Below are 19,834 nucleotides of genomic sequence, written 5' to 3'. Positions count from 1 at the left end.
TTAGACACATTTACCAGGATAATTCTGGGAAATCCCTTATCTGATAATTGTGTTATTAGTGTTTTAGTGAGATTATAAAGTCATACCTGAAAGTCGGAGGGGTGTGGTGACCGCCAGTGTCTCTGAGTGAAGCCATGGAGGAGCCAAGAAAGTCACAGCTGCCTCTTTGACAGCTGCTTGACAAACGACACAAGCTCCGCTCATGTTTACGGTAAGAGCAGACTTATTACCACAATTGTCTCACCAAAACCTGCCGGTGGACATGTGGTAGAGAAACATGTTCGCTTGACCGCTCTGTTCCATATTAAAGCTTCACAACAAACAAAGAAACACCGGCTGTGTTTGTGTTACTACAGCCGACCGAAATACACCGCATTCCACCAACAGCATTCTTCTTTGACGTCTCCATTATTAATTGAACAAATTGCAAAAGATTCAGCAACACAGATGTCCAGAATACTGTGTAATTATGCAATTAAATCGGACGACTTTTAGCCGTGAGTGGTGCTGGGATAAAATGTCCGCTACAACCAATAAAGTCACAAGCACGCGTCACCATAAGCGTCATCATTCCGCGACGTTTTCAACAGGACACTTCGCGGGAAATTTAAAATTGCAATTTAGTAAACTAAACCGGCCGTATTGGCATGTGTTGCAATGTTAAGATTTCATCATTGATATATAAACTAACATACTGCGTGGTCAGTAGTAGTGGGTTTCAGTAGGCCTTTAAAATAAAGCCAATATTGATTTTTTTTTGTGGTAACCCGTATTTTTGAAAAGTATCAAATTACATGTTGGTACCGGTATCAACATATTGGTATCGGGACAACCCTAGTTTGCATTGACTGTTTAGCCCTTGTTAACTGGATCTTAGTAGATCACAACCAAAATTACTTCTCCCTAGAAATATTCGAGGTATCCACAACTCCATCGTTGTGATCCACCCTGTTGCAACCTCTGTCACTTCACAGATGGAAGGATGAGGTGGCTGTGAATATTCATTCTGAGCACTAAGCCTCAGGGTCCCCAGAACAAGTAAATATATCTCAGAACATATAGAGTTCCTCGGGCCTCCGTCTTCTCTATAAAGCCACCGTTTGCAGCCTCCCCACTTGTCTGCAAACAGCCTGTGTTGCAGTCTGTTCTCTAATTTGTTTACTGAGTCATTTAGAAAACACCTCCATGCAGCTTTGTACTTTCCTCATTTAATTCAAATCAATCCAGGATCTACAGAAGCAAAGCGAGCCATTTTAGACCTTTGCGGTTGCATTCTGCCCACACACTGGTGTGTGGATCAGTGTTTTTCAACCACTGTGCCGCGGCACACTAGTGCAGTGGTTCTCAACCTTTTTTCAGTGATGTACCCCCTGTGAACATGTTTTTAATTCAAGTACCCCCTAATCAGAGCAAAGCATTTGTGGTTGAAAAAAGAGATAAATAAGTAAAACACAGCACTATGTCATCAGTTTCTAATTTATTAAATTGTATAACAGTGCAAAATATTGCTCATTTGTAGTGGTCTTTCTTGAATCATTTGGAAAAAAATATATAAAAAAAACTAAAAAATTGTTGAAAAATAAACAAGTGCCCTCTTTTGGAATTGTAATAGATATCCATCTGGATTCATTAACTTAATTTTAAACATTTCTTTACAAAAAAAAAAATCTTTAACATCAATATTTGTGGAACATGTCCACAAAAAAACCTAACAGTCAACTCTGAGTATTGCATTGTTGCATTTCTTTTCACAGTTTATATTGTGTTGAAGTATTACTCAATAAATATATTTATAAAGGAATTTTTGACATTTTTAGAATATTAAAAAAAAATCTCACATACCCCTTGGCATACATTCAAGTACCTCCGGGGTACGTGTGCCCCCATTTGAGAACCATTGTACTAGTGTACTGTGAGATATTGTTTGGTGTGCTGTGGGAAATTATGTAATTTCACCTAATTGGTCAAAAAAATATTTTGTGCACACCAATAATTATAATCCACATATAATGTGCCGTTGTTGAGTGTCGAACTCGGCAGAGTAACCACTAATAATCTTCCGTATCAGTAGGTGGCAGCAGGTAGCAAATTGCTTTTTAAGCGTACTTTGAGACAAGAGAATTAAAGATGCATGGATGTTATGGTTTGAATTCATATCGAACAATTGCGTCAGGTTTTTGATGAGAACGAATTTATATTGTCAATATAGACCAGGGGTCACCAAACTACGGCCGCATTCGGCCCCACCAGCGTCCAAAATCTGGCCCTCGGAACGTCCCGGGTAAAAAGTTTTTTTTTTGTTTGCCATCCATCCATCCATCTTCTTCCGCTTATCCAAGGTCGGGTTGCGGGGGCAGCAGCCTAAGCAGGAAATCTCAGACTTTCCTCTCCCCAGCCACTTCGTCCAGCTCTTCCCGGGGGATCCCGAGGCGTTCCCAGGCCATCCATAGTCTTCCCAGCGTGTCCTAAGTCTTTCCCGTGGCCTCCTACTGGTTGAACGTGCCCCAAACAGATCCCTAGGGAGTGGCATCCTGACCAGATGCCCAAATCACCTCATTTGTCTCCTCTCGATGTTGAGGAGCAGCGGCTTTACTTTGAGCTCCCTCCAGATGGCAGAGCTTCTCACCCTATCTCTAAGGGAGGCCTGCCACCCGGCAGAGGAAACTCATTTCGGCCGCTGGTACCCGTGATCTTGTGCTTTTGTTTTTTTTTGTTTTTTAAATATGTCCTTTCTAATCCATTTTCTATTGCTTGTTACTCTCTGTGTCTCCTAGTCGCTCAGGCAAACCATATTGTCTAAAAATGCATTTTCCCATCGATAACATGACATTATCGCACTCGGAATATATATATATATATATATATATATAGGTGCTGGTCATATTATTAGAATATCATGAAAAAGTTGATTTATTTCATTAATTCCATTTAAAAAGTCAAACTTGTAGAATGTATACATTCATTCCAAACAGACTGATACATTTCAAGTGTTTTTTGCCAAAAAGGAGATGATTATAGCTGACAACCAATGAAAACCCTAAATTCAACATCTCAGAAAATTAGAATATAGTGAAAAGGTCAGTTATTGAAGACACCTGGTGCCACACTCTAATTACCTAACTAACTCAAAACACCTGGAAAAGCCTTTAAATGGTCTCTCGTTTTGATTCTGTATGACACACAATCATGGGGGAAGACTGCTGACTTGACAACTGTCCAAAAGATGACCATTGATACTTTAAAGAAGGCGGGCAAGACACTGCATTGCCAAAGAGGTTGAATGTTCCCAGAGCTCTGTGTCCAAGCACATTAATAGAGAGGCGAAGGGAAGACAAAGATGTGGTAGAAAAAAGTGTACAAGAAAGAAGAATAACCGCGCCCTGGAGAGGATTGCCAAACAAAACCGATTCAAAAATGTGGGGGAGATCCACAAAGAGTGGACTGCAGCTGGAGTCAGTGCTTCAAGAACCACCACGCACCGACGTATGCAAGATATGGGCTTCAGCTGTCGCATTCCTTGTGTAAAGCCACTCTTGAATAAGAGACAACGTCAAAAGCGTCTCGCCTGGGCTCAAGACAAAAAGGACTGGACTGCTGCTGAGTGGTCCAAAGTTATGTTTTCAGATGAAAATAAATGTTGTATCTCCTTTGGAAATCAAGGTCCCAGAGTCTGGAGGAAGACAGGAGAGGCACAGAATCCACGTTGCCTGAAGTCCAGTGTCAAATTTCCACAATCGGTAATGGTCTGGGGTGCCGTGTCATCTGCTGGTGTTGGTCCACTGTGTTTCCTGAGGTCTAGGGTCAATGCAGCAGTCTACCAGGAAGTTTTAGAACACTTTATGCTGCCTGCCGCGGACCAATTTTATGGAGGTGAAGATTTCATTTTCCAACATGACTTGGCACCTGCACACAGTGCCAAATCTACCAGTACCTGGTTTAAGGACCATGGTATCTATGTTCTTGATTGGCCTGCAAACTCACCTGACCTTAACCCCATAGAAAACCTATGGGGTATTGTGAAGCGGGAGATGCGAGATGCCAGACCCAACAATGCTGAAGAGCTGAAGGCCACTATTAAATCAACCTGAGCTCTCATAACACCTGAGGAGTGCAACAGACTGGTCGACTCCATGCCACGCCGTATTGCTGCAGCAATTCAGGCAAAAGGAGCTGCAACTAAGTATTGATTGCCGTACATGCTGAAACATTCCATGTTCATACTTTTCAGTTTGCCCACATTTCTAAAAAATATTTTTTGCTACTAATCGTAACAAATATTCTAATTTTCTGAGATACTGAATTTGGGATTTTCAGTAATTGTCAGTACTAATCATCAAAATTTTAAGAAATAAACATTTCAAATATATCACTATGTGTGTAATGAATTGATATAATATGTAAGTTTCACGTTCTGAATATAATTACTGAAATAAATCAACTTTTTCATGATATTCTAATAATATGAACAGCACCTGTGTATGTATATATATATATATATATATGTGTGTGTGTGTGTGTGTGTACAAACCCCGTTTCCATATGATTTGGGAAATTGTGTTAGATGTAAATATAAACGGAATACGATGATTCAGGTGATTATGCTACAAAGACAACATATTTGATGTTCAAACTGATAAACATTATTTTTTTTGCAAATTATCATTAGTTTTAGAATTTGATGCCAGCAACACGTGACAAAGAAGTTGGGAAAGGTGGCAATAAATACTGATAAAGTTGAGAAATTCTCATCAAACACTTATTTGAAACATCCCACAGGTGTGCAGGCTATTTGGGAACAGGTGGGTGCCATGATTGGGTATAAAAGCAGCTTCCATGAAATACTAAGTAATTCACAAACAAGGATGGGGCGAGGGTCACCAATTTGTAAGCAAATTTTCTAACAGTTTTAGAACAACATTTCTCAAAGAGCCTTTGCAAGGAATTTAGGGATTTTACCATCTACGGTCCGTAAAATCATCAAAAGGTTCAGAGAATCTGGAGAAATCACTGCACGTAAGCGATGATATTACGGACCGTTGATCCCTCAGGAGGTCCTGCATCAAAGACAGACGACAGTGTGTAAAGGATATCACCACATGGGCTCAGGAACACTTCATAAAACCACTGTCAGTAAGTACAGTTGGTTGCTACATCTGTAAGTGCAAGTTAAAACTCTACCATGCAAAGCAAAACTTATTCATCAACAACACCAAGGAACGCAGCTGGTTTCGCTGAGCCCGAGCTCATCTAAGAAGGACTGATGCAAAGTTGAAAGGTGTTCTGTGGTCTGACGAGTCCACATTTCAAAGTATATATGGAAACTGTGGACGTGGTGTCCTCCTGAACAAAGAGGAAAATAACCATCTGGATTGTTATAAGTTGAAAAGCCAGCATCTGTGATGGTATGGGGGTGCATTAGTGCCCAAGGCATGGGTAACTTACACATCTGTGAAAGCACCATTAATGCTGAATGGTCCATACAGGTTTTGGAGCAACATATGTTGTCATCCAAGCAACGTTATCATGGACGCTCCTGCTTATTTCAACAAGACAATGCCAAGCTACATGTTACAACAGCGTGGTTTCGTAGTAAAAGAGTGTGTGTACTTTCCTGGCCAGCCTGCAGCCCAGACGTGTCCCCCATCGAAAATGTGTGGCACATTATGAATCATAAAATACGACAGCGGAGACCCGGACTGTTGAACGACTAAAGCTCTACATTAAACAAGAATGGGAAAGAATTCCACTTTCAAAGCTTCAACAATTAGTTTCCTCAGTTCCCAAATGTTTATTGAGTGTTGTTTAAAGAAAAGGTGATGTAACACAGTGGTGAACATGCCCTTTCCCAACTACTTTGTCACGTGTTGCAGCCTTGAAATTCATTATTATTTGCAAAAAAAAAATACAAAGTTTATAAGTTTGAACATCAAATATCTTGTCTTTGTCGTGCATTCAACTGAATATTGAGTTTAGTTTGAGTTTATTTCGAACATGCCAGCATTCAACATGATACGTCACAATTTCCAGTTTCTCTATTCCACATGTTCGAAAAGGAGTAGGAAGAAGCAGAGCTTATTTAATCCTACCCCTTTTCTTTTACATAACAGTTGCTAAAACTTTTGTTCACTTCCTGTTATCAATGTATTTACAATATACTCCGTAAGTAATAACAATAAAAATAAATAAATAAATAATTGGTGAAGTAAGTTTTATTCCTTACGATGAGATAAATAAGATTATTTTGAGAATGAAAGAATGAGTGGGTGAATAAATTCAGGATGTTTATCATGGTTCTTCTTTTTTGTACTTTGTAAACACTTTAAGTTTGAAGAGTTTCTTGAAGTGGATCATATTAGTACATTGTTTGATTGCTTTGCTTAATCCATTCCGTAATTTAATTCCACATACTGATACACTGAAGGTTTTAAGTGCTGTACGTGCGTACAAATGTTTTAAATTACATTTTTCTCTAAGATTATATTTCTCCTCTTTTGTTGAGAAGAATTGTTGTATATTCTTGGGAAGCAGGTTATAGTTTGCTTTGTGTATAATTTTAGCTGTTTGCAATTTCACTATGTTGTGGAATTTCAGTATCTTTGATTGAATAAATAAAGGGTTTGTATGTTCACTATATCCAATATTATGCATTATTCTAACTGATCTTTTTTGTAACACTGTTAGTGAATGAAGTGTACTTTTGTAATTATTTCCCCATATTTCTACACAGTAACTTAGATATGGTAACACTAGTGAGCAGTTGAGAATATGAAGTGATTTTTGGTCTAGAACATATTTGGCTCTATTCATTATTGACGTGTTTCTTGCTACTTTATGTTTGATATTTTTTACATGAGATTTCCAGTTCAATTTATCATCAATCATTATACCTAAAATTTGGTTTCATTTACTCTTTCAATTTCTATTTCGTCTATCTGTATTTGTGTTTGACTATCCCTTCGACTGTCACCAAATAGCAGTATTTTAGTTTTACTGAGATTCAATGATAGTTTGTTTTTGTCAAACCATTTTTTTAATTTGTTCATTTCTTCTGTTATTAATTGTATTATCCTCTGTGTGTCCTCTCCTGAACAAAACACCGGCGTATCATCCACAAATAATACTAACTTTAAATCTCTTGTAACTTTACAAATGTAATTTATATAGAGATTGAATAGTTTAGGTCCTAGTATTGATCGCTGAGGTACACCACAGGATATATTTAGCATTGTAGAAGAGTGTTCGCCTAGCTTCACGTATTGTTTCCTGATTGTTAAATAACTTCTAATCCAGTTTAAGACTAACCCTCTGATGCCATATTGTTCTAGTTTTTTGATTAATATATTGTGATTAATTGTGTCAAATTCTTTAGTTGGAGCCCTGCGATGAGGTGGCGACTTGTCCAGGGTGTACCCTGCCTTCCGCCCGATTGTAGCTGAGATAGGCGCCAGCGCTCCCCGCGACCCCGAAAGGGAATAAGCGGTAGAAATGGATGGATGGATGGATCTTTAGTTGGATCCAAAAACACTGCTGCCGCACATTTTTTACAGTCTATTGCATTGGAAATTTCTTCTGTGATTTCAATTAAAGCCATTGAAGTTGAAACATTAGCTCTGTATCCATATTGGTTCTCAGCGAGTATTTTATTTTTATTTATGAAACTCTCTAATCTGTTATTGAACAGTCGTTCAATGATTTTAGAACAGTGTGGAAGTAAAGAAACAGGTCTATTGTTTGTAAATAGATGTTTGTCTCCAGTCTTATAATTTGGTACAACTTTAGCTATTTTCATTTTGTTTGGAAATGTACCTGTTTGAAATGATAGGTTACTAATATACATTAATGGTCCTGAGATCTCTTCAATAACCTTTTTTATCGTTTCCATATCAATTCCGTTACAATCAGCTGAAGTCTTAGATTTACATTTTTTCACAATTTTAACTATTTCCTCCTGTGTCACATTACTGAGGAACATGGAGTTGGGATTTCGCTCTATGGTATCATTATAGTCCTCAATTGAAACTGGGTCTGGAATTCTTTCTTCCAATTTGGGTCCAATTTTTACAAAGTTAAGCTTTCAACTACTTCCTTTATGTTGTCATTATGTTTATTTCCGTCTAAGAAGTATTGGGGGTAATCCCTCTTAGTGCCATTTTTAATAATGCTATTGAGAATGCCCCATGTTGTCCTCATATTATTTTGTTCCTGTCCAATAATTCACTGTAATATTATTTTCTACATGATCGTAGTATGTTTGTTAACTTGTTTTTATTCTTTTTGTACTTAACTTCTGCCTCTGTAGTTCTTTCTGCTAAAAATGTTCTATATAGTGTATTCTTCTTCTGACAAGCATTTTTTAATCATTTTGTCATCCATGGTTGATTATTCTTTTTCTGTTTACTACTGAGTTGTTTCCATGGACAATTTTTGTCGTAAAGTATTATGAACTTGTTTAAGAAATGTTCATACGCTTCATCAACCTCTTCTTCATTGTACACATTGTCCCAATCTTGCTTTTGTAGCTCAATTTTGAGAGCAATCATCCTCTTCTCTGTGCACAGTCTTTGAAATGTCCTTTTGTCTTCCATGTTCTTTTTGCAGTTTCCATCATATATTGTAAAAACTGGCAGATGATCACTAACTTCTGTAATAAGTAGACCACTCGTAGTGTTATTATCAAAATCATTGGTAAAAATATGATCAATAAGCGTGGCACAGTGTCCTGTGATTCTGCTTGGCTTTGTGATTTTAGGATATAAACTGATGCTTTACATTGTATCAATGCAGTCATCAATAGACTTTTGCTTGTTAGGGTTCAATAAGTCAATATTAAAGTCACCGCATAAGAAAATTATTTTTTTATCATTGTCCATGTAAGTTGCCTTGATCCATTCTTTAAATGTTTCTATACTTGACTTAGGTGAGTATAGTTTAGTTCATATCCTTCCAGATCAAAATATATTCCTTTTTTCTCATCAATCCACGTTTCTGTGACGGCGATCACTTTGAAGGGTCCGTTGATGTGTTCCAAAAAGTTCTTGATGTTGTTATAGTTTGCATACAAGTTTCTGCTATTAAAATGGATAATTGACAATTTGTTATCACTTTTAATGATGCTATTATATTGCTCATCTGTGTAATAAAAACAATTATTGTTGATGTGGGGAAACAGAATTGTATCTGGATCTATATCGTTTTCCAAATCCTGGTTTTTGTGATCTTTATTGCAGAAGTTTTGTAGTTCCATATTTTCTTGTTCAACAATGTTTGATGTTGTTTCAATAATCTCTATAAGTGTAGGTGGATATAATCCTTAATCTAGGCCTTCTTTTTTAGTCGTCCCTTGGAGCATAGTAGTGTTGATGTTGAATTTAGGTGCTTGTTTTCTGTCAGAGTCCATTATCATCGTTGTTGTGGAAGCTTTGTAAACTTTAAAATTTGTCCAGGTCCTTGATGTCATTGACAACAAGTACTCTTGCTTCTGGACCTCCGCTCAGCTTGATGTAGATTTTACAGTTGGCGCTCCAAGTTCCCTGGATTTTTCCCTGCTTTCTCAAGTCGCGTGCTTTCTTGGCGATTCCAGCATTACGTTTAGTGAGATGCTCATTCATGTACACATTTGTTCCCTTCAGCTTCTTTCTCTGTCTCAGCAATGCCATTTTAGATTTTCTGTTTACGAATTTCACGAGCACGACTGGAGTAGCGATGTGGTTTCTTCTGTTTCAATGGGATACATGTTTCGATGGTATTGATGTCGATTTAAATTTCCTTTGATTGCAGAAAGTTGACCACTTGCTGTTCTGCTGAGATAAGATCCATTTCATCTGGTTCATCTTCATTATTCACAGCTTTCGCATAGTATCTTGGTTTAATTCGGTTCCCTGTCACTGTGATGTCATTCATTCGTTTATCCTGCTCCATTTCATCTATGATATTCCACAGCATGTAGTTGTCTTCTTGAAGGGTCTTTATTTGTTGGCGCATTTCTTCTTGAAAGGTCTTCATTTGTTGGCACATATCAGAGACTTCATTTTTTTCTGGTGATGATCTGAGTTTGCAGACTTTCTATATTTTGCTGCAGACTTTTCACATCTTGTTTGTGTTCTGTCTTTGCTTTATTCAGATCTTTTTTTTGTTTCTTTTATTTCTTCTTTAATTTCTTTCCATTCTCCTTTCAAGTCTTCTTTAAATTCATGGAGTATTTTTAGTAGTACCCCTTCTTGATTCCCATCATGTCCTGTGTCCATTCTCAAATCTTGGTCCCAGTTGTGTCCTGTGTCGGCTGACACCGAACGTTTCGGGATTTTAGTCTTCCCTTTAGCTTTTGGCATCGTGGCAGGTCGATGACGTCAGTGCCTCTTGTGTCTTAAACAGCAGTTAGTTTAGCAACTTGTGGCACGTTTAACTTGTTTGTTTCATCAAATGCGTACCTTGCGTTGTTCACAGATCAATTTGAGGTGTTAGTCTGTCAACTTATATCACTCTGCGACGTTGGAAGCACTTTAAAGGCCTACTGAAACCCACTACCACCGACCTTGCAGTCTGATAGTTTATATATCAATGATGAAATATTAACATTGCAACACATGCCAATACGGCCGGTTTAGTTTTCTAAATTACAATTTTAAATTTCTCGCGGAGTTTCTTGTTGAAAACGTTGCGGAATGATGACGCGTGGGCGTGACCTCCCGGGTTGCAGGGGACATATTAGCGCAGCACCATTTGCAGCTAAAAGTCGTCTCTTTTCATCGCGCAATTAAACAGTATTCTGGAAATCTGTGTTGCTGAATCTTTTGCAATTTGTTCAATTAATAATGGAGAAGTCAAAGTAGAAAGATGGAGGTGGGAATCTTTAGCCTTTAGCCACACAGACATACAGTGTTTCCTTGTTTAAAATTCCTATGGATCAGAGTGGTCAAGCGAACATGGTTCCCGACCACTTGTCAACCGGCAGGTTTTGGTGAGAAAATTGTGGTAAAAAGTCGCCTCTTACCGGAGATCAGCTGAGCTTGCGCCGTCCATGCCGCTGCCGCCGACTTCCCTCAGAGACTGGCCTCAAGACACCCGTGGATACACCCCTCCGACGATCAGGTACTATTTAATCTCACTAAAACACTAGCAACACAATAGAAAGATAAGGGATTTTCCCAGAATTACCAAAGTAAATGTGTCTAAAAACATCTGAAACCGTCCCAATGCAATCGCCTTTTTTTTTTTTTTTTTTTACTTTATTTATTTATTTTTTTCTTCTAGTCCTTCGCTATCAATATCATCATCCAGGAATCTTTCATCGTCGCTCAAATTAATGGGGAAATTGTCGTTTTCTCGGTCGGAATAGCTCTTGCTGCTGGAGGCAGCAAGACGTGAGGAGCCCTTACCCTTGTGCCTTCATCGTCTGCGACTTCCGGTAAAGGCAAGGCTTTTTTATCAGCAGCAAAAGTTGCGAACTTCGAACGTCGATGTTCTCTACTAAATCCTTTCAGCAAAAATATGGCAATATCGGGACATGATCAAGTATGACACATTGAATGGACCTGCTATCCCCGTTTAAATAAGAAAATGTCATTTCAGTAGGCCTTTAAAACAGCTGTAAACTCGCCGTAGCTTTTAGTTGCTAGGCAACCGCTTTGAACTGCCGTAAGGCCCTGATGGCTTGAGTCTAACGGCTCTTCCAACTTGCCTTATCTCAGTGTATCAGTGCCTCTCAACTGACCAAAATCAGGTCGAAGATGCCAGGTGACTTTCCTGTCGCTGTGATCGCAAATCAGTGGTCAAAATCTTCAGACTAAACAAAAAACTCCGGTAGCAGAAGCGGAGCCTTTTTCTTTGCGTCCTTTCTCATGAACAGGACATTTATATTTACATCTAACACAATTTCCCAACTTATATGGAAACGGGGTTTGTATATATATATATATATATATATATATATATATATATATATATATATATATATATATATGTATGTGTGTGAAAAATCACAAGACTACTTCATCTCTACAGAACTGTTTCATGAGGGGTTCCCTCAATCGTCAGGAAAATCTCCTGACGATTGAGGGAACCCCTCATGAAACAGTTCTGTAGAGATGAAGTAGTCTTGTGATTTTTTTCCCACACATACATATTGCGCTCTACCACGGTATCGAGCACTATTCTCTGGATAATCCAATTAAGACACATACATATATATATATATTCTACCGCTTGTCCCATTCGGGGTCGTGGGGGGTGCTGGAGCCTGTCTCAGCTGCATTCGGGCGGAAGGTGGCGTACACCCTGGATAAGTCGCCATCTCATCACAGGGCCAACACTGATAGACAGACACCATTCACACTTACATACATATATATATATATATATATATATATATATATATATATATATATATATATATATATATATATATATATATATATATATATATATACACACATGAATTGATTACATGGACCCCGACTTAAACAAGTTGAAAAACTTATTCGGGTGTTACCATTTAGTGGTCAATTGTACGAAATATGTACTGTACTGTGCAATATTAATAAAAGTATCAATCCATCAATCAATCAATCAATCAATCAAACAGCCTGGCCCCCGGCAATTTTTTTTAACCCAATGCAGCCCCTGAGTCAAAAAGTTTGGGGACCCCTGATATAGACTATTGTGTCTTGTTTTCAACATGTTCTGCTGGTGGTGTGCCCCAGGGTTTTTTCATTGAAAAAAATGTGCCTTGGCTCAATTTTTTTTTAAAAACACTGGTGTAGAGGACCAACCATCGCAGCTTTCAGCTGTGACAAGACATGCCGTGCATTGTACACCCAACAGCTCACAGCAGGGAGCCGCTCAGGAAGTTTGACTTTCCTTTGTCCACAACAAATGACAGATTCCTTCCTGACCTTTCTTCTCTGCTGACTGAAGCAACACTAAAACAATAACTTACCTTAGCGCAATTCCGAAAGATCACATGCACGCATCTGGACGGCTGTTTGCTCGCTTTCCTTGGAGCAAAAGCTAATTGCTGGTAATGCGGAGGACAGTTAGTGTGTCCACAGATTGGCTGATGATTCACTGAGCACACATGAGCATTACAGATTGTTGAGACATGGGCCTGTAAACAGGCCAGCGTGTGGCGTCATCTATCATGGCACGGTCGGTTAACTCGCCATCATGTTATTTTCTGCTTGCCGAGCCCTAACACGCCAAAGGTTGCCTGCTGGCTGTGCGGCGCGGCACCAGCTCCAGGAGCAACGGTAATGAATGTTTAGCGGAGCGAGCGCTCCTCCACTGCCGGAGGGCCCCGGGTAATTTGTTTATCTGTCTAAAGATTACGCAGCCTGAAAATCCGCAATTTTATACCGCCTTTGTAAATGATCAAGTGTGCGTTTGATGAATGTATCTGCGGGCTTTGGGAGGCAGCGGCTTGCGGGGCAGCTTGCAGACATATAGAGAGGTGCCAGTGCATGGCCCGCCAGGAAAAGGTAGCGGGAGGTGGCGCCGTTGTGCGTGCTGACCCCGCTCCACTGCAGGATTGGTCTGAAGTTAATTTGGATTTTGCTTTATGGTTCATTCTCAGGCTCTCTGTCTCTTTCTTCTGAGCCGCCAGTGCAGCTCACCGTGCCACAACGTGTGTGTGAGGGCGCTCTTGGCTATTTAAAAACTCTTTAGTTCAACCAGACAAGTGTGATTTATTCTCCAGACTGTAGATAGACGTCTGCTTTGTGTGCACAGAGCGAAATTTAAACACGATTCCCTCAAATAGGCTCTCAGATTACAGTAGCAGTGCGTCAGATCTACAGGCAAAAAAGCACACTTTATAAATGACTGCTGCTTTTCATCACTCTTCACTGCCCCAAGTTTGAAAGTGGATTTCAAAAGGTGTTTCCGGCTCAGTGGACAAAACTATAGGAGAACTCAGAACATGATGTTTTTAAAGTTATCTGAAGAAGTTCATCCGTTCCATTAACTTTTTTTTTTTTTTTTTTTTTTACTAAAAGGACTTTGCAGTAACATGAGTCCAGAATCCCCTCCCTGTTAAGTAAGAATGGGCACCAAAACCTAGTTCCATGATAGCACCGGTGCCAAAGTAAACAGGTGCATTTAAAAACAGCTGCAACAATTAATCGATTAAACAAAATAATTAAATATTTAAAAAATCTCCTATTTATATTGTGTTGCATCTGTTAATTAAGTGGAAGTAATGAAAACGTATAAAATCCGGATCGCATGAAGTGCCCGGGACATAGTTTCCGCATGGTTGCTGCAATAGAGCGCACATGAATATGCATTGACTCTATAATACGTGTTTTACCAGATTAATCGAACTAATCAATTGATCAATCACTTACTAAAATAATCAATAGCTGCGGCCTTGGTTCCTCATTTCCATGCTAAATGAATGCCTATATACGTTAATTATATTAATCAATATCTTATTAAAGCCTGCCAATAAATACAGTAATACAATTTTCAACATACCAACGATGCTTTTGTCAGTGGAGAAGTTGTCTGGTAGCCAGGGGGTAAAATATTTTGAGACACTAGATGGCAGTAGTGTATAAGGTATTAAACACTACACAGTAGTTTGGGAAGCAATTATTTAAAATGAAACGTTGGAAGTGTCAAAATGTTGCCGCACTGTCTGCATTAAAACCAACACAACTTTCGACAAGTTTCTGTTATTGAGTTGATGTATCAAAATATCAGTTTCTCTTCTCACTCCATGCAGAGAATCCAAAGCAAAACAGAAAGACAGCGCAACCAAACGTGATAGTTGATACTTTTACTTGACTGGCTGTTAGCATGTCACTCCCATTGCTCAGGTACACTTCCTGTTTCCTGCTCAGCTGACTTCCCAAAACACGGGTGACTTGCAACAAATCTTGCTTCATAATTTCTTGTTTCTTCCGACCAAAAAATCTAAATGTATATATCGGATGTTTTATCGAACACATTTTATATTGATATCAACATTATATCGTCCTGACAAAAGCATACAGAGTTTGTCGCTCTTTTTTAACTTCATTGTTTCGCTTCCTCAATATGCACCAATGACGATTACGAGTGAGTTTGCATTGACAAACCTCTCGAAATTATGAGTGTCGACAAGTAGCAAGTTGTTTTTGTCATGTTCTGTATTTCTACAAAAATCATGACAATTTGTGGTGGATTTTTTTTCTTAATTTGAATGGAATGCTGAAATAAAATAGATTTATGTTTGTTCCACTTGAATGTCACTAAATTTCATAAAAATAAAAAAGTATTGTTTTTTAAATGTGCATGTTTTTCATTTTTAAGTAAAGGTTCAGGCACCCGTTGCCATTTTTGAAGTACTGATTTGGTGCTACTATTGGTTAAAATTAAAACAATACCCATCCCTATTGGTAATGGATGGTAGATTATTGAAAACAAGTGTTTTTGTCCTGCTCACCTGACACAGACGCATGCTCTGTTTTAGTTGTATCTGACTGATACAAGTTAATCCTGTTAATTGTGTTTAATGATGCTGGTAGAATGACTGCGCATGCATGAATGTGAGTCAAAAATACGAAAATATATTTTGTGTTTGGTGTGCCATGTGTAGACATATCTTTCATGTAACTACATGCTGTTATTGTGTTTCTTCCTTTACTGTTTTTCAATTTTTTTTATCTATATATCCGCAGCCAGAAAACGAGGAGAGGTCTCTAATCTATGACAACGTTGGGCCAAATGTCTGCATGGGCGACCACAAGGTAAAAGCACGGGGCTCTGTGTGTGAAGGAAATTCAAGGTTTTCTGTTCTGAAAAAAATAATTGTAAGTCAAATAAAAATGCATCCTTGATTTTAGATATTGAATAATAATTGCATTTGTTTGAATTTAAAGAAAATATCAACTACAATCCTACATGATATAGTTTTTTGTTGTTGTAAAAATGTATCATTTATGTTTAAATTATTGTAACTAAAATATTCTCTATATATTGTTAGTTATCCTGTCTACAAAAATATATTTTCTTTACATTGACTTTAGATAGTTAGTATTTTTTAGTATTATTATATTATCATAAAAAGTACATGTATTTTGGTTTTTTATCATAAACTGATGTGCTGATGTGTAAGCTTTATTAAATACAAAAAGTAAGATTACATGCCAACAAGAGTTGACATTTTAGATTTATCTTATTTCAAGCTGTATATGTCACATATTAGTGCATGATATTTATGATAGCAGAAAGTGCCTGGTTAAAAAAATGATTTTTTAAATTTATATATATATATATATATATATATATATATATATATATATATATATATATATATATATATATATATATATATATATCTCCTCTCTGAGCTGCTACCTTACCATGGTAGAGGAGTTTGCGTGTCCCAATGATCCTAGGAGCTATGTTGTCTGGGGGTTTTCATGCCCCCTGGTAGGGTCTCCCAAGACAAACAGGTCCTAGGTGAGTGATCAGACAAAGAGCAGCTCAAAGACTTCTATGGAATTACAACGAAATGAACCCAGATTTCCCTCGCCCGGACGTGGGTCACCGGGGCCCCGCTCTGGAGCCAGGCCCGGAGTTGGGGCACGATGGCGAGCGCCTGGTGGTCGGGCCTGTTCCCATGGGGCCCGGCCGGGCACAGCCCGAAGAGGCAACGTGGGTCATCCCTCCAATGGGCTCACCACTCATAGGAGGGGCCATAGAGGTCGGGTGCATTGTGAGCTGGGCGGCAGCCGAAGGCAGGGCACTTGGCGGTCCGATCCTCGGCTACAGAAGCTAGCTCTTGGGACGTGGAACGTCACCTCACTGGGGGGGAAGGAGCCTGAGCTAGTGCGCGAGGTAGAGAAGTTCCGGCTGGATATAGTCGGACTCACCTCGACGCACAGCAAGGGCTCTGGAACCAGTTCTCTCGAGAGGGACTGGACCCTCTTCCACTCTGGCGTTGCCGGCAGTGAGAGGCGACGGGCTGGGGTGGCAATTCTGGTTGCCCCCCGGCTCAAAGCCAGTACGTTTGAGTTCAACCCAGTGGACGAGAGGGTAGCTTCCCTTCGCCTTCGGGTGGGGGGACGGGTCCTGACTGTTGTTTGTGCTTACGCACCAAACAGCAGTTCAGAATACCCACCCTTTTTGGGTACACTCGAGGGAGTACTGGAAAGTGCTCCTCCGGGTGATTCCCTTGTCCTACTGGGAGACTTCAACGCTCATGTTGGCAACGACAGTGAAACCTGGAGAGGCGTGATTGGGAAGAATGGTCGCCCGGATCTAAACCCGAGTGGTGTTTTGTTATTGGACTTTTGTGCTCGTCACAGTTTGTCGATAACAAACACCATGTTCAAACATAAGGGTGTCCATATGTGCACTTGGCACCAGGACACCCTAGGCCGCAGTTCCATGATCGACTTTGTAGTTGTGTCATCGGATTTGCGGCCTTATGTTTTGGACACTCGGGTGAAGAGAGGGGCGGAGCTTTCTACCGATCACCACCTGGTGGTGAGTTGGCTGCGATGGTGGGGGAGGATGCCGGACAGACCTGGCAGGCCCAAGCGCATTGTGAGGGTCTGCTGGGAACGTCTGGCAGAGTCTCCTGTCAGAGAGGGTTTCAATTCACACCTCCGGGAGAACTTTGAACATGTCACGAGGGAGGTACGGGACATTGAGTCCGAGTGGACCATGTTCCGAACCTCTATTGTCGAGGCGGCTGATTGGAGCTGTGGCCGCAAGGTTGTTGGTGCCTGTCGTGGCGGTAATCCCAGAACCCGTTGGTGGACACCAGCAGTGAGGGATGCCGTCAAGCTGAAGAAGGAGTCCTATCGGGTTCTTTTGGCTCATAGGACTCCGGAGGCAATGGACGGGTACCGACGGGCCAAGCGGTGTGCAGCTTTAGCGGTCGCGGAGGCAAAAACTCGGACATGGGAAGAGTTCGGGGAAGCCATGGAAAACGACTTCCGGACGGCTTCGAAGCGATTCTGGACCACCATACGGCGCCTCAGGAAGGGGAAGCAGTGCACTATCAACACCGTGTATGGTGCGGATGGTGTTCTGCTGACTTCGACTGCGGATGTTGTGGATCGGTGGAGGGAATACTTCGAAGACCTCCTCAATCCCACCAACACGTATTTCTTTGAGGAAGCGGTGCCTGGGGAACCTGTAGTGGACTCTCCTATTTCTGGGGCTGAGGTCGCTGAGGTAGTTAAAAAGCTCCTCGGCGGCAAGGCCCCGGGGGTGGATGAGATCTGCCCGGAGTTCCCTAAGGCTCTGGATGCTGTGGGGCTGTCTTGGTTGACAAGACTCTGCAGCATCGCGTGGACATCGGGGGCGGTACCTCTGGATTGGCAGACCGGGGTGGTGGTCCCTCTCTTTAAGAAGGGGGACCGGAGGGTGTGTTCCAACTATCGTGGGATTACACTCCTCAGCCTTCCCGGTAAGGTTTATTCAGGTGTACTGGAGAGGAGGCTTCGCCGGATAGTCGAACCTCGGATTCAGGAGGAACAGTGTGGTTTTCGTCCTGGTCGTGGAACTGTGGACCAGCTCTATACTCTCGGCAGGGTTCTTGAGGGTGCATGGGAGTTTGCCCAACCAGTCTACATGTGCTTTGTGGACTTGGAGAAGGCATTCGACCGTGTCCCTCGGGAAGTCCTGTGGGGAGTGCTAGGGGAGTATGGGGTATCGGAATGTCTTATTGTGGCAGTCCGCTCCCTGTATGATCAGTGTCAGAGCTTGGTCCGCATTGCTGGCAGTAAGTCGGACACGTTTCCAGTGAAGGTTGGACTCCGCCAAGGCTGTCCTTTGTCACCGATTCTGTTCATAACTTTTATGGACAGAATTACTAGGCGCAGCCAAGGCGTTGAGGGGTTCCGGTTTGGTGGCCACGGGATTAGGTCTCTGCTTTTTGCAGATGATGTAGTCCTGATGGCTTCATATGGCCGGGATCCTCAGCTCTCACTGGATCGGTTCGCAGCCGAGTGTGAAGCGACCGGAATGAGAATCAGCACCTCCAAGTCCGAGTCCATGGTTCTCGCCCGGAAAAGGGTGGAGTGCCATCTCCGGGTTGGGGAGGAGACCCTGCCCCAAGTGGAGGAGTTCAAGTACCTAGGAGTCTTGTTCACGAGTGGGGGAAGAGTGGATCGTGAGATCGACAGGCGGATCGGTGCGGCGTCTTCAGTAATGCGGACTTTGTATCGATCCGTTGTGGTGAAGAAGGAGCTGAGCCGGAAGGCAAAGCTCTCAATTTACCGGTCGATCTACGTTCCCATCCTCACCTATGGTCATGAGCTTTGGGTCATGACCGAAAGGATAAGATCACGGGTACAAGCGGCCGAAATGAGTTTCCTCCGCCGGGTGGCGGGGCTCTCCCTTAGAGATAGGGTGAGAAGCTCTGCCATCCGGGAGGAGCTCAACGTAAAGCCGCTGCTCCTCCACATCGAGAGGAGCCAGATGAGGTGGTTCGGGCATCTGGTCAGGATGCCACCCGAACGCCTCCCTAGGGATGTGTTTAGGGCACGTCCAGCTGGTAGGAGGCCACGGGGAAGACCCAGGACACGTTGGAAAGACTATGTCTCCCGGCTGGCCTGGGAACGCCTCGGGATCCCCCGGGAAGAGCTAGACGAAGTGGCTGGAGATAGGGAAGTCTGGGCTTCCCTGCTTAGGCTGCTGCCCCCGCGACCCGACCTCGGATAAGCGGAAGATGATGGATGGATGGATGGATGGATATATATATATATATATACGTATGTATATATATATGTATATTTATATATATATATATATATATATATATATATACACATATGGATATATATATGTATATATATATATATATATATACATATATATATATACACACATACAGTTGGGA

The 19,834-nt window shown here is 41.0% G+C and overlaps 1 protein-coding gene across 3 annotated transcripts in view; it reads left to right on the top strand.

Annotated features, from left to right (window-relative positions):
* LOC133559275 (inositol polyphosphate-5-phosphatase A-like) overlaps window positions 1-19,834 on the top strand; it is a 453,585-nt gene that overhangs the window by 412,961 nt on the left and 20,790 nt on the right. For all 3 annotated transcript variants that reach the window (XM_061910884.1, XM_061910882.1, XM_061910883.1), the window contains one exon: window positions 15,657-15,725. In XM_061910884.1, coding sequence (XP_061766868.1) covers window positions 15,657-15,725 — 69 coding nt within the window. The remainder of the gene's footprint in view (window positions 1-15,656; window positions 15,726-19,834) is intronic.

Source organism: Nerophis ophidion, linkage group LG09 (assembly GCF_033978795.1).
Source record: "Nerophis ophidion isolate RoL-2023_Sa linkage group LG09, RoL_Noph_v1.0, whole genome shotgun sequence".
NCBI lineage: Eukaryota > Metazoa > Chordata > Actinopteri > Syngnathiformes > Syngnathidae > Nerophis > Nerophis ophidion.
The sequence above is the reverse complement of the archived record's forward strand: the minus strand, read 5'-3'. Positions and strand labels throughout refer to the sequence as shown.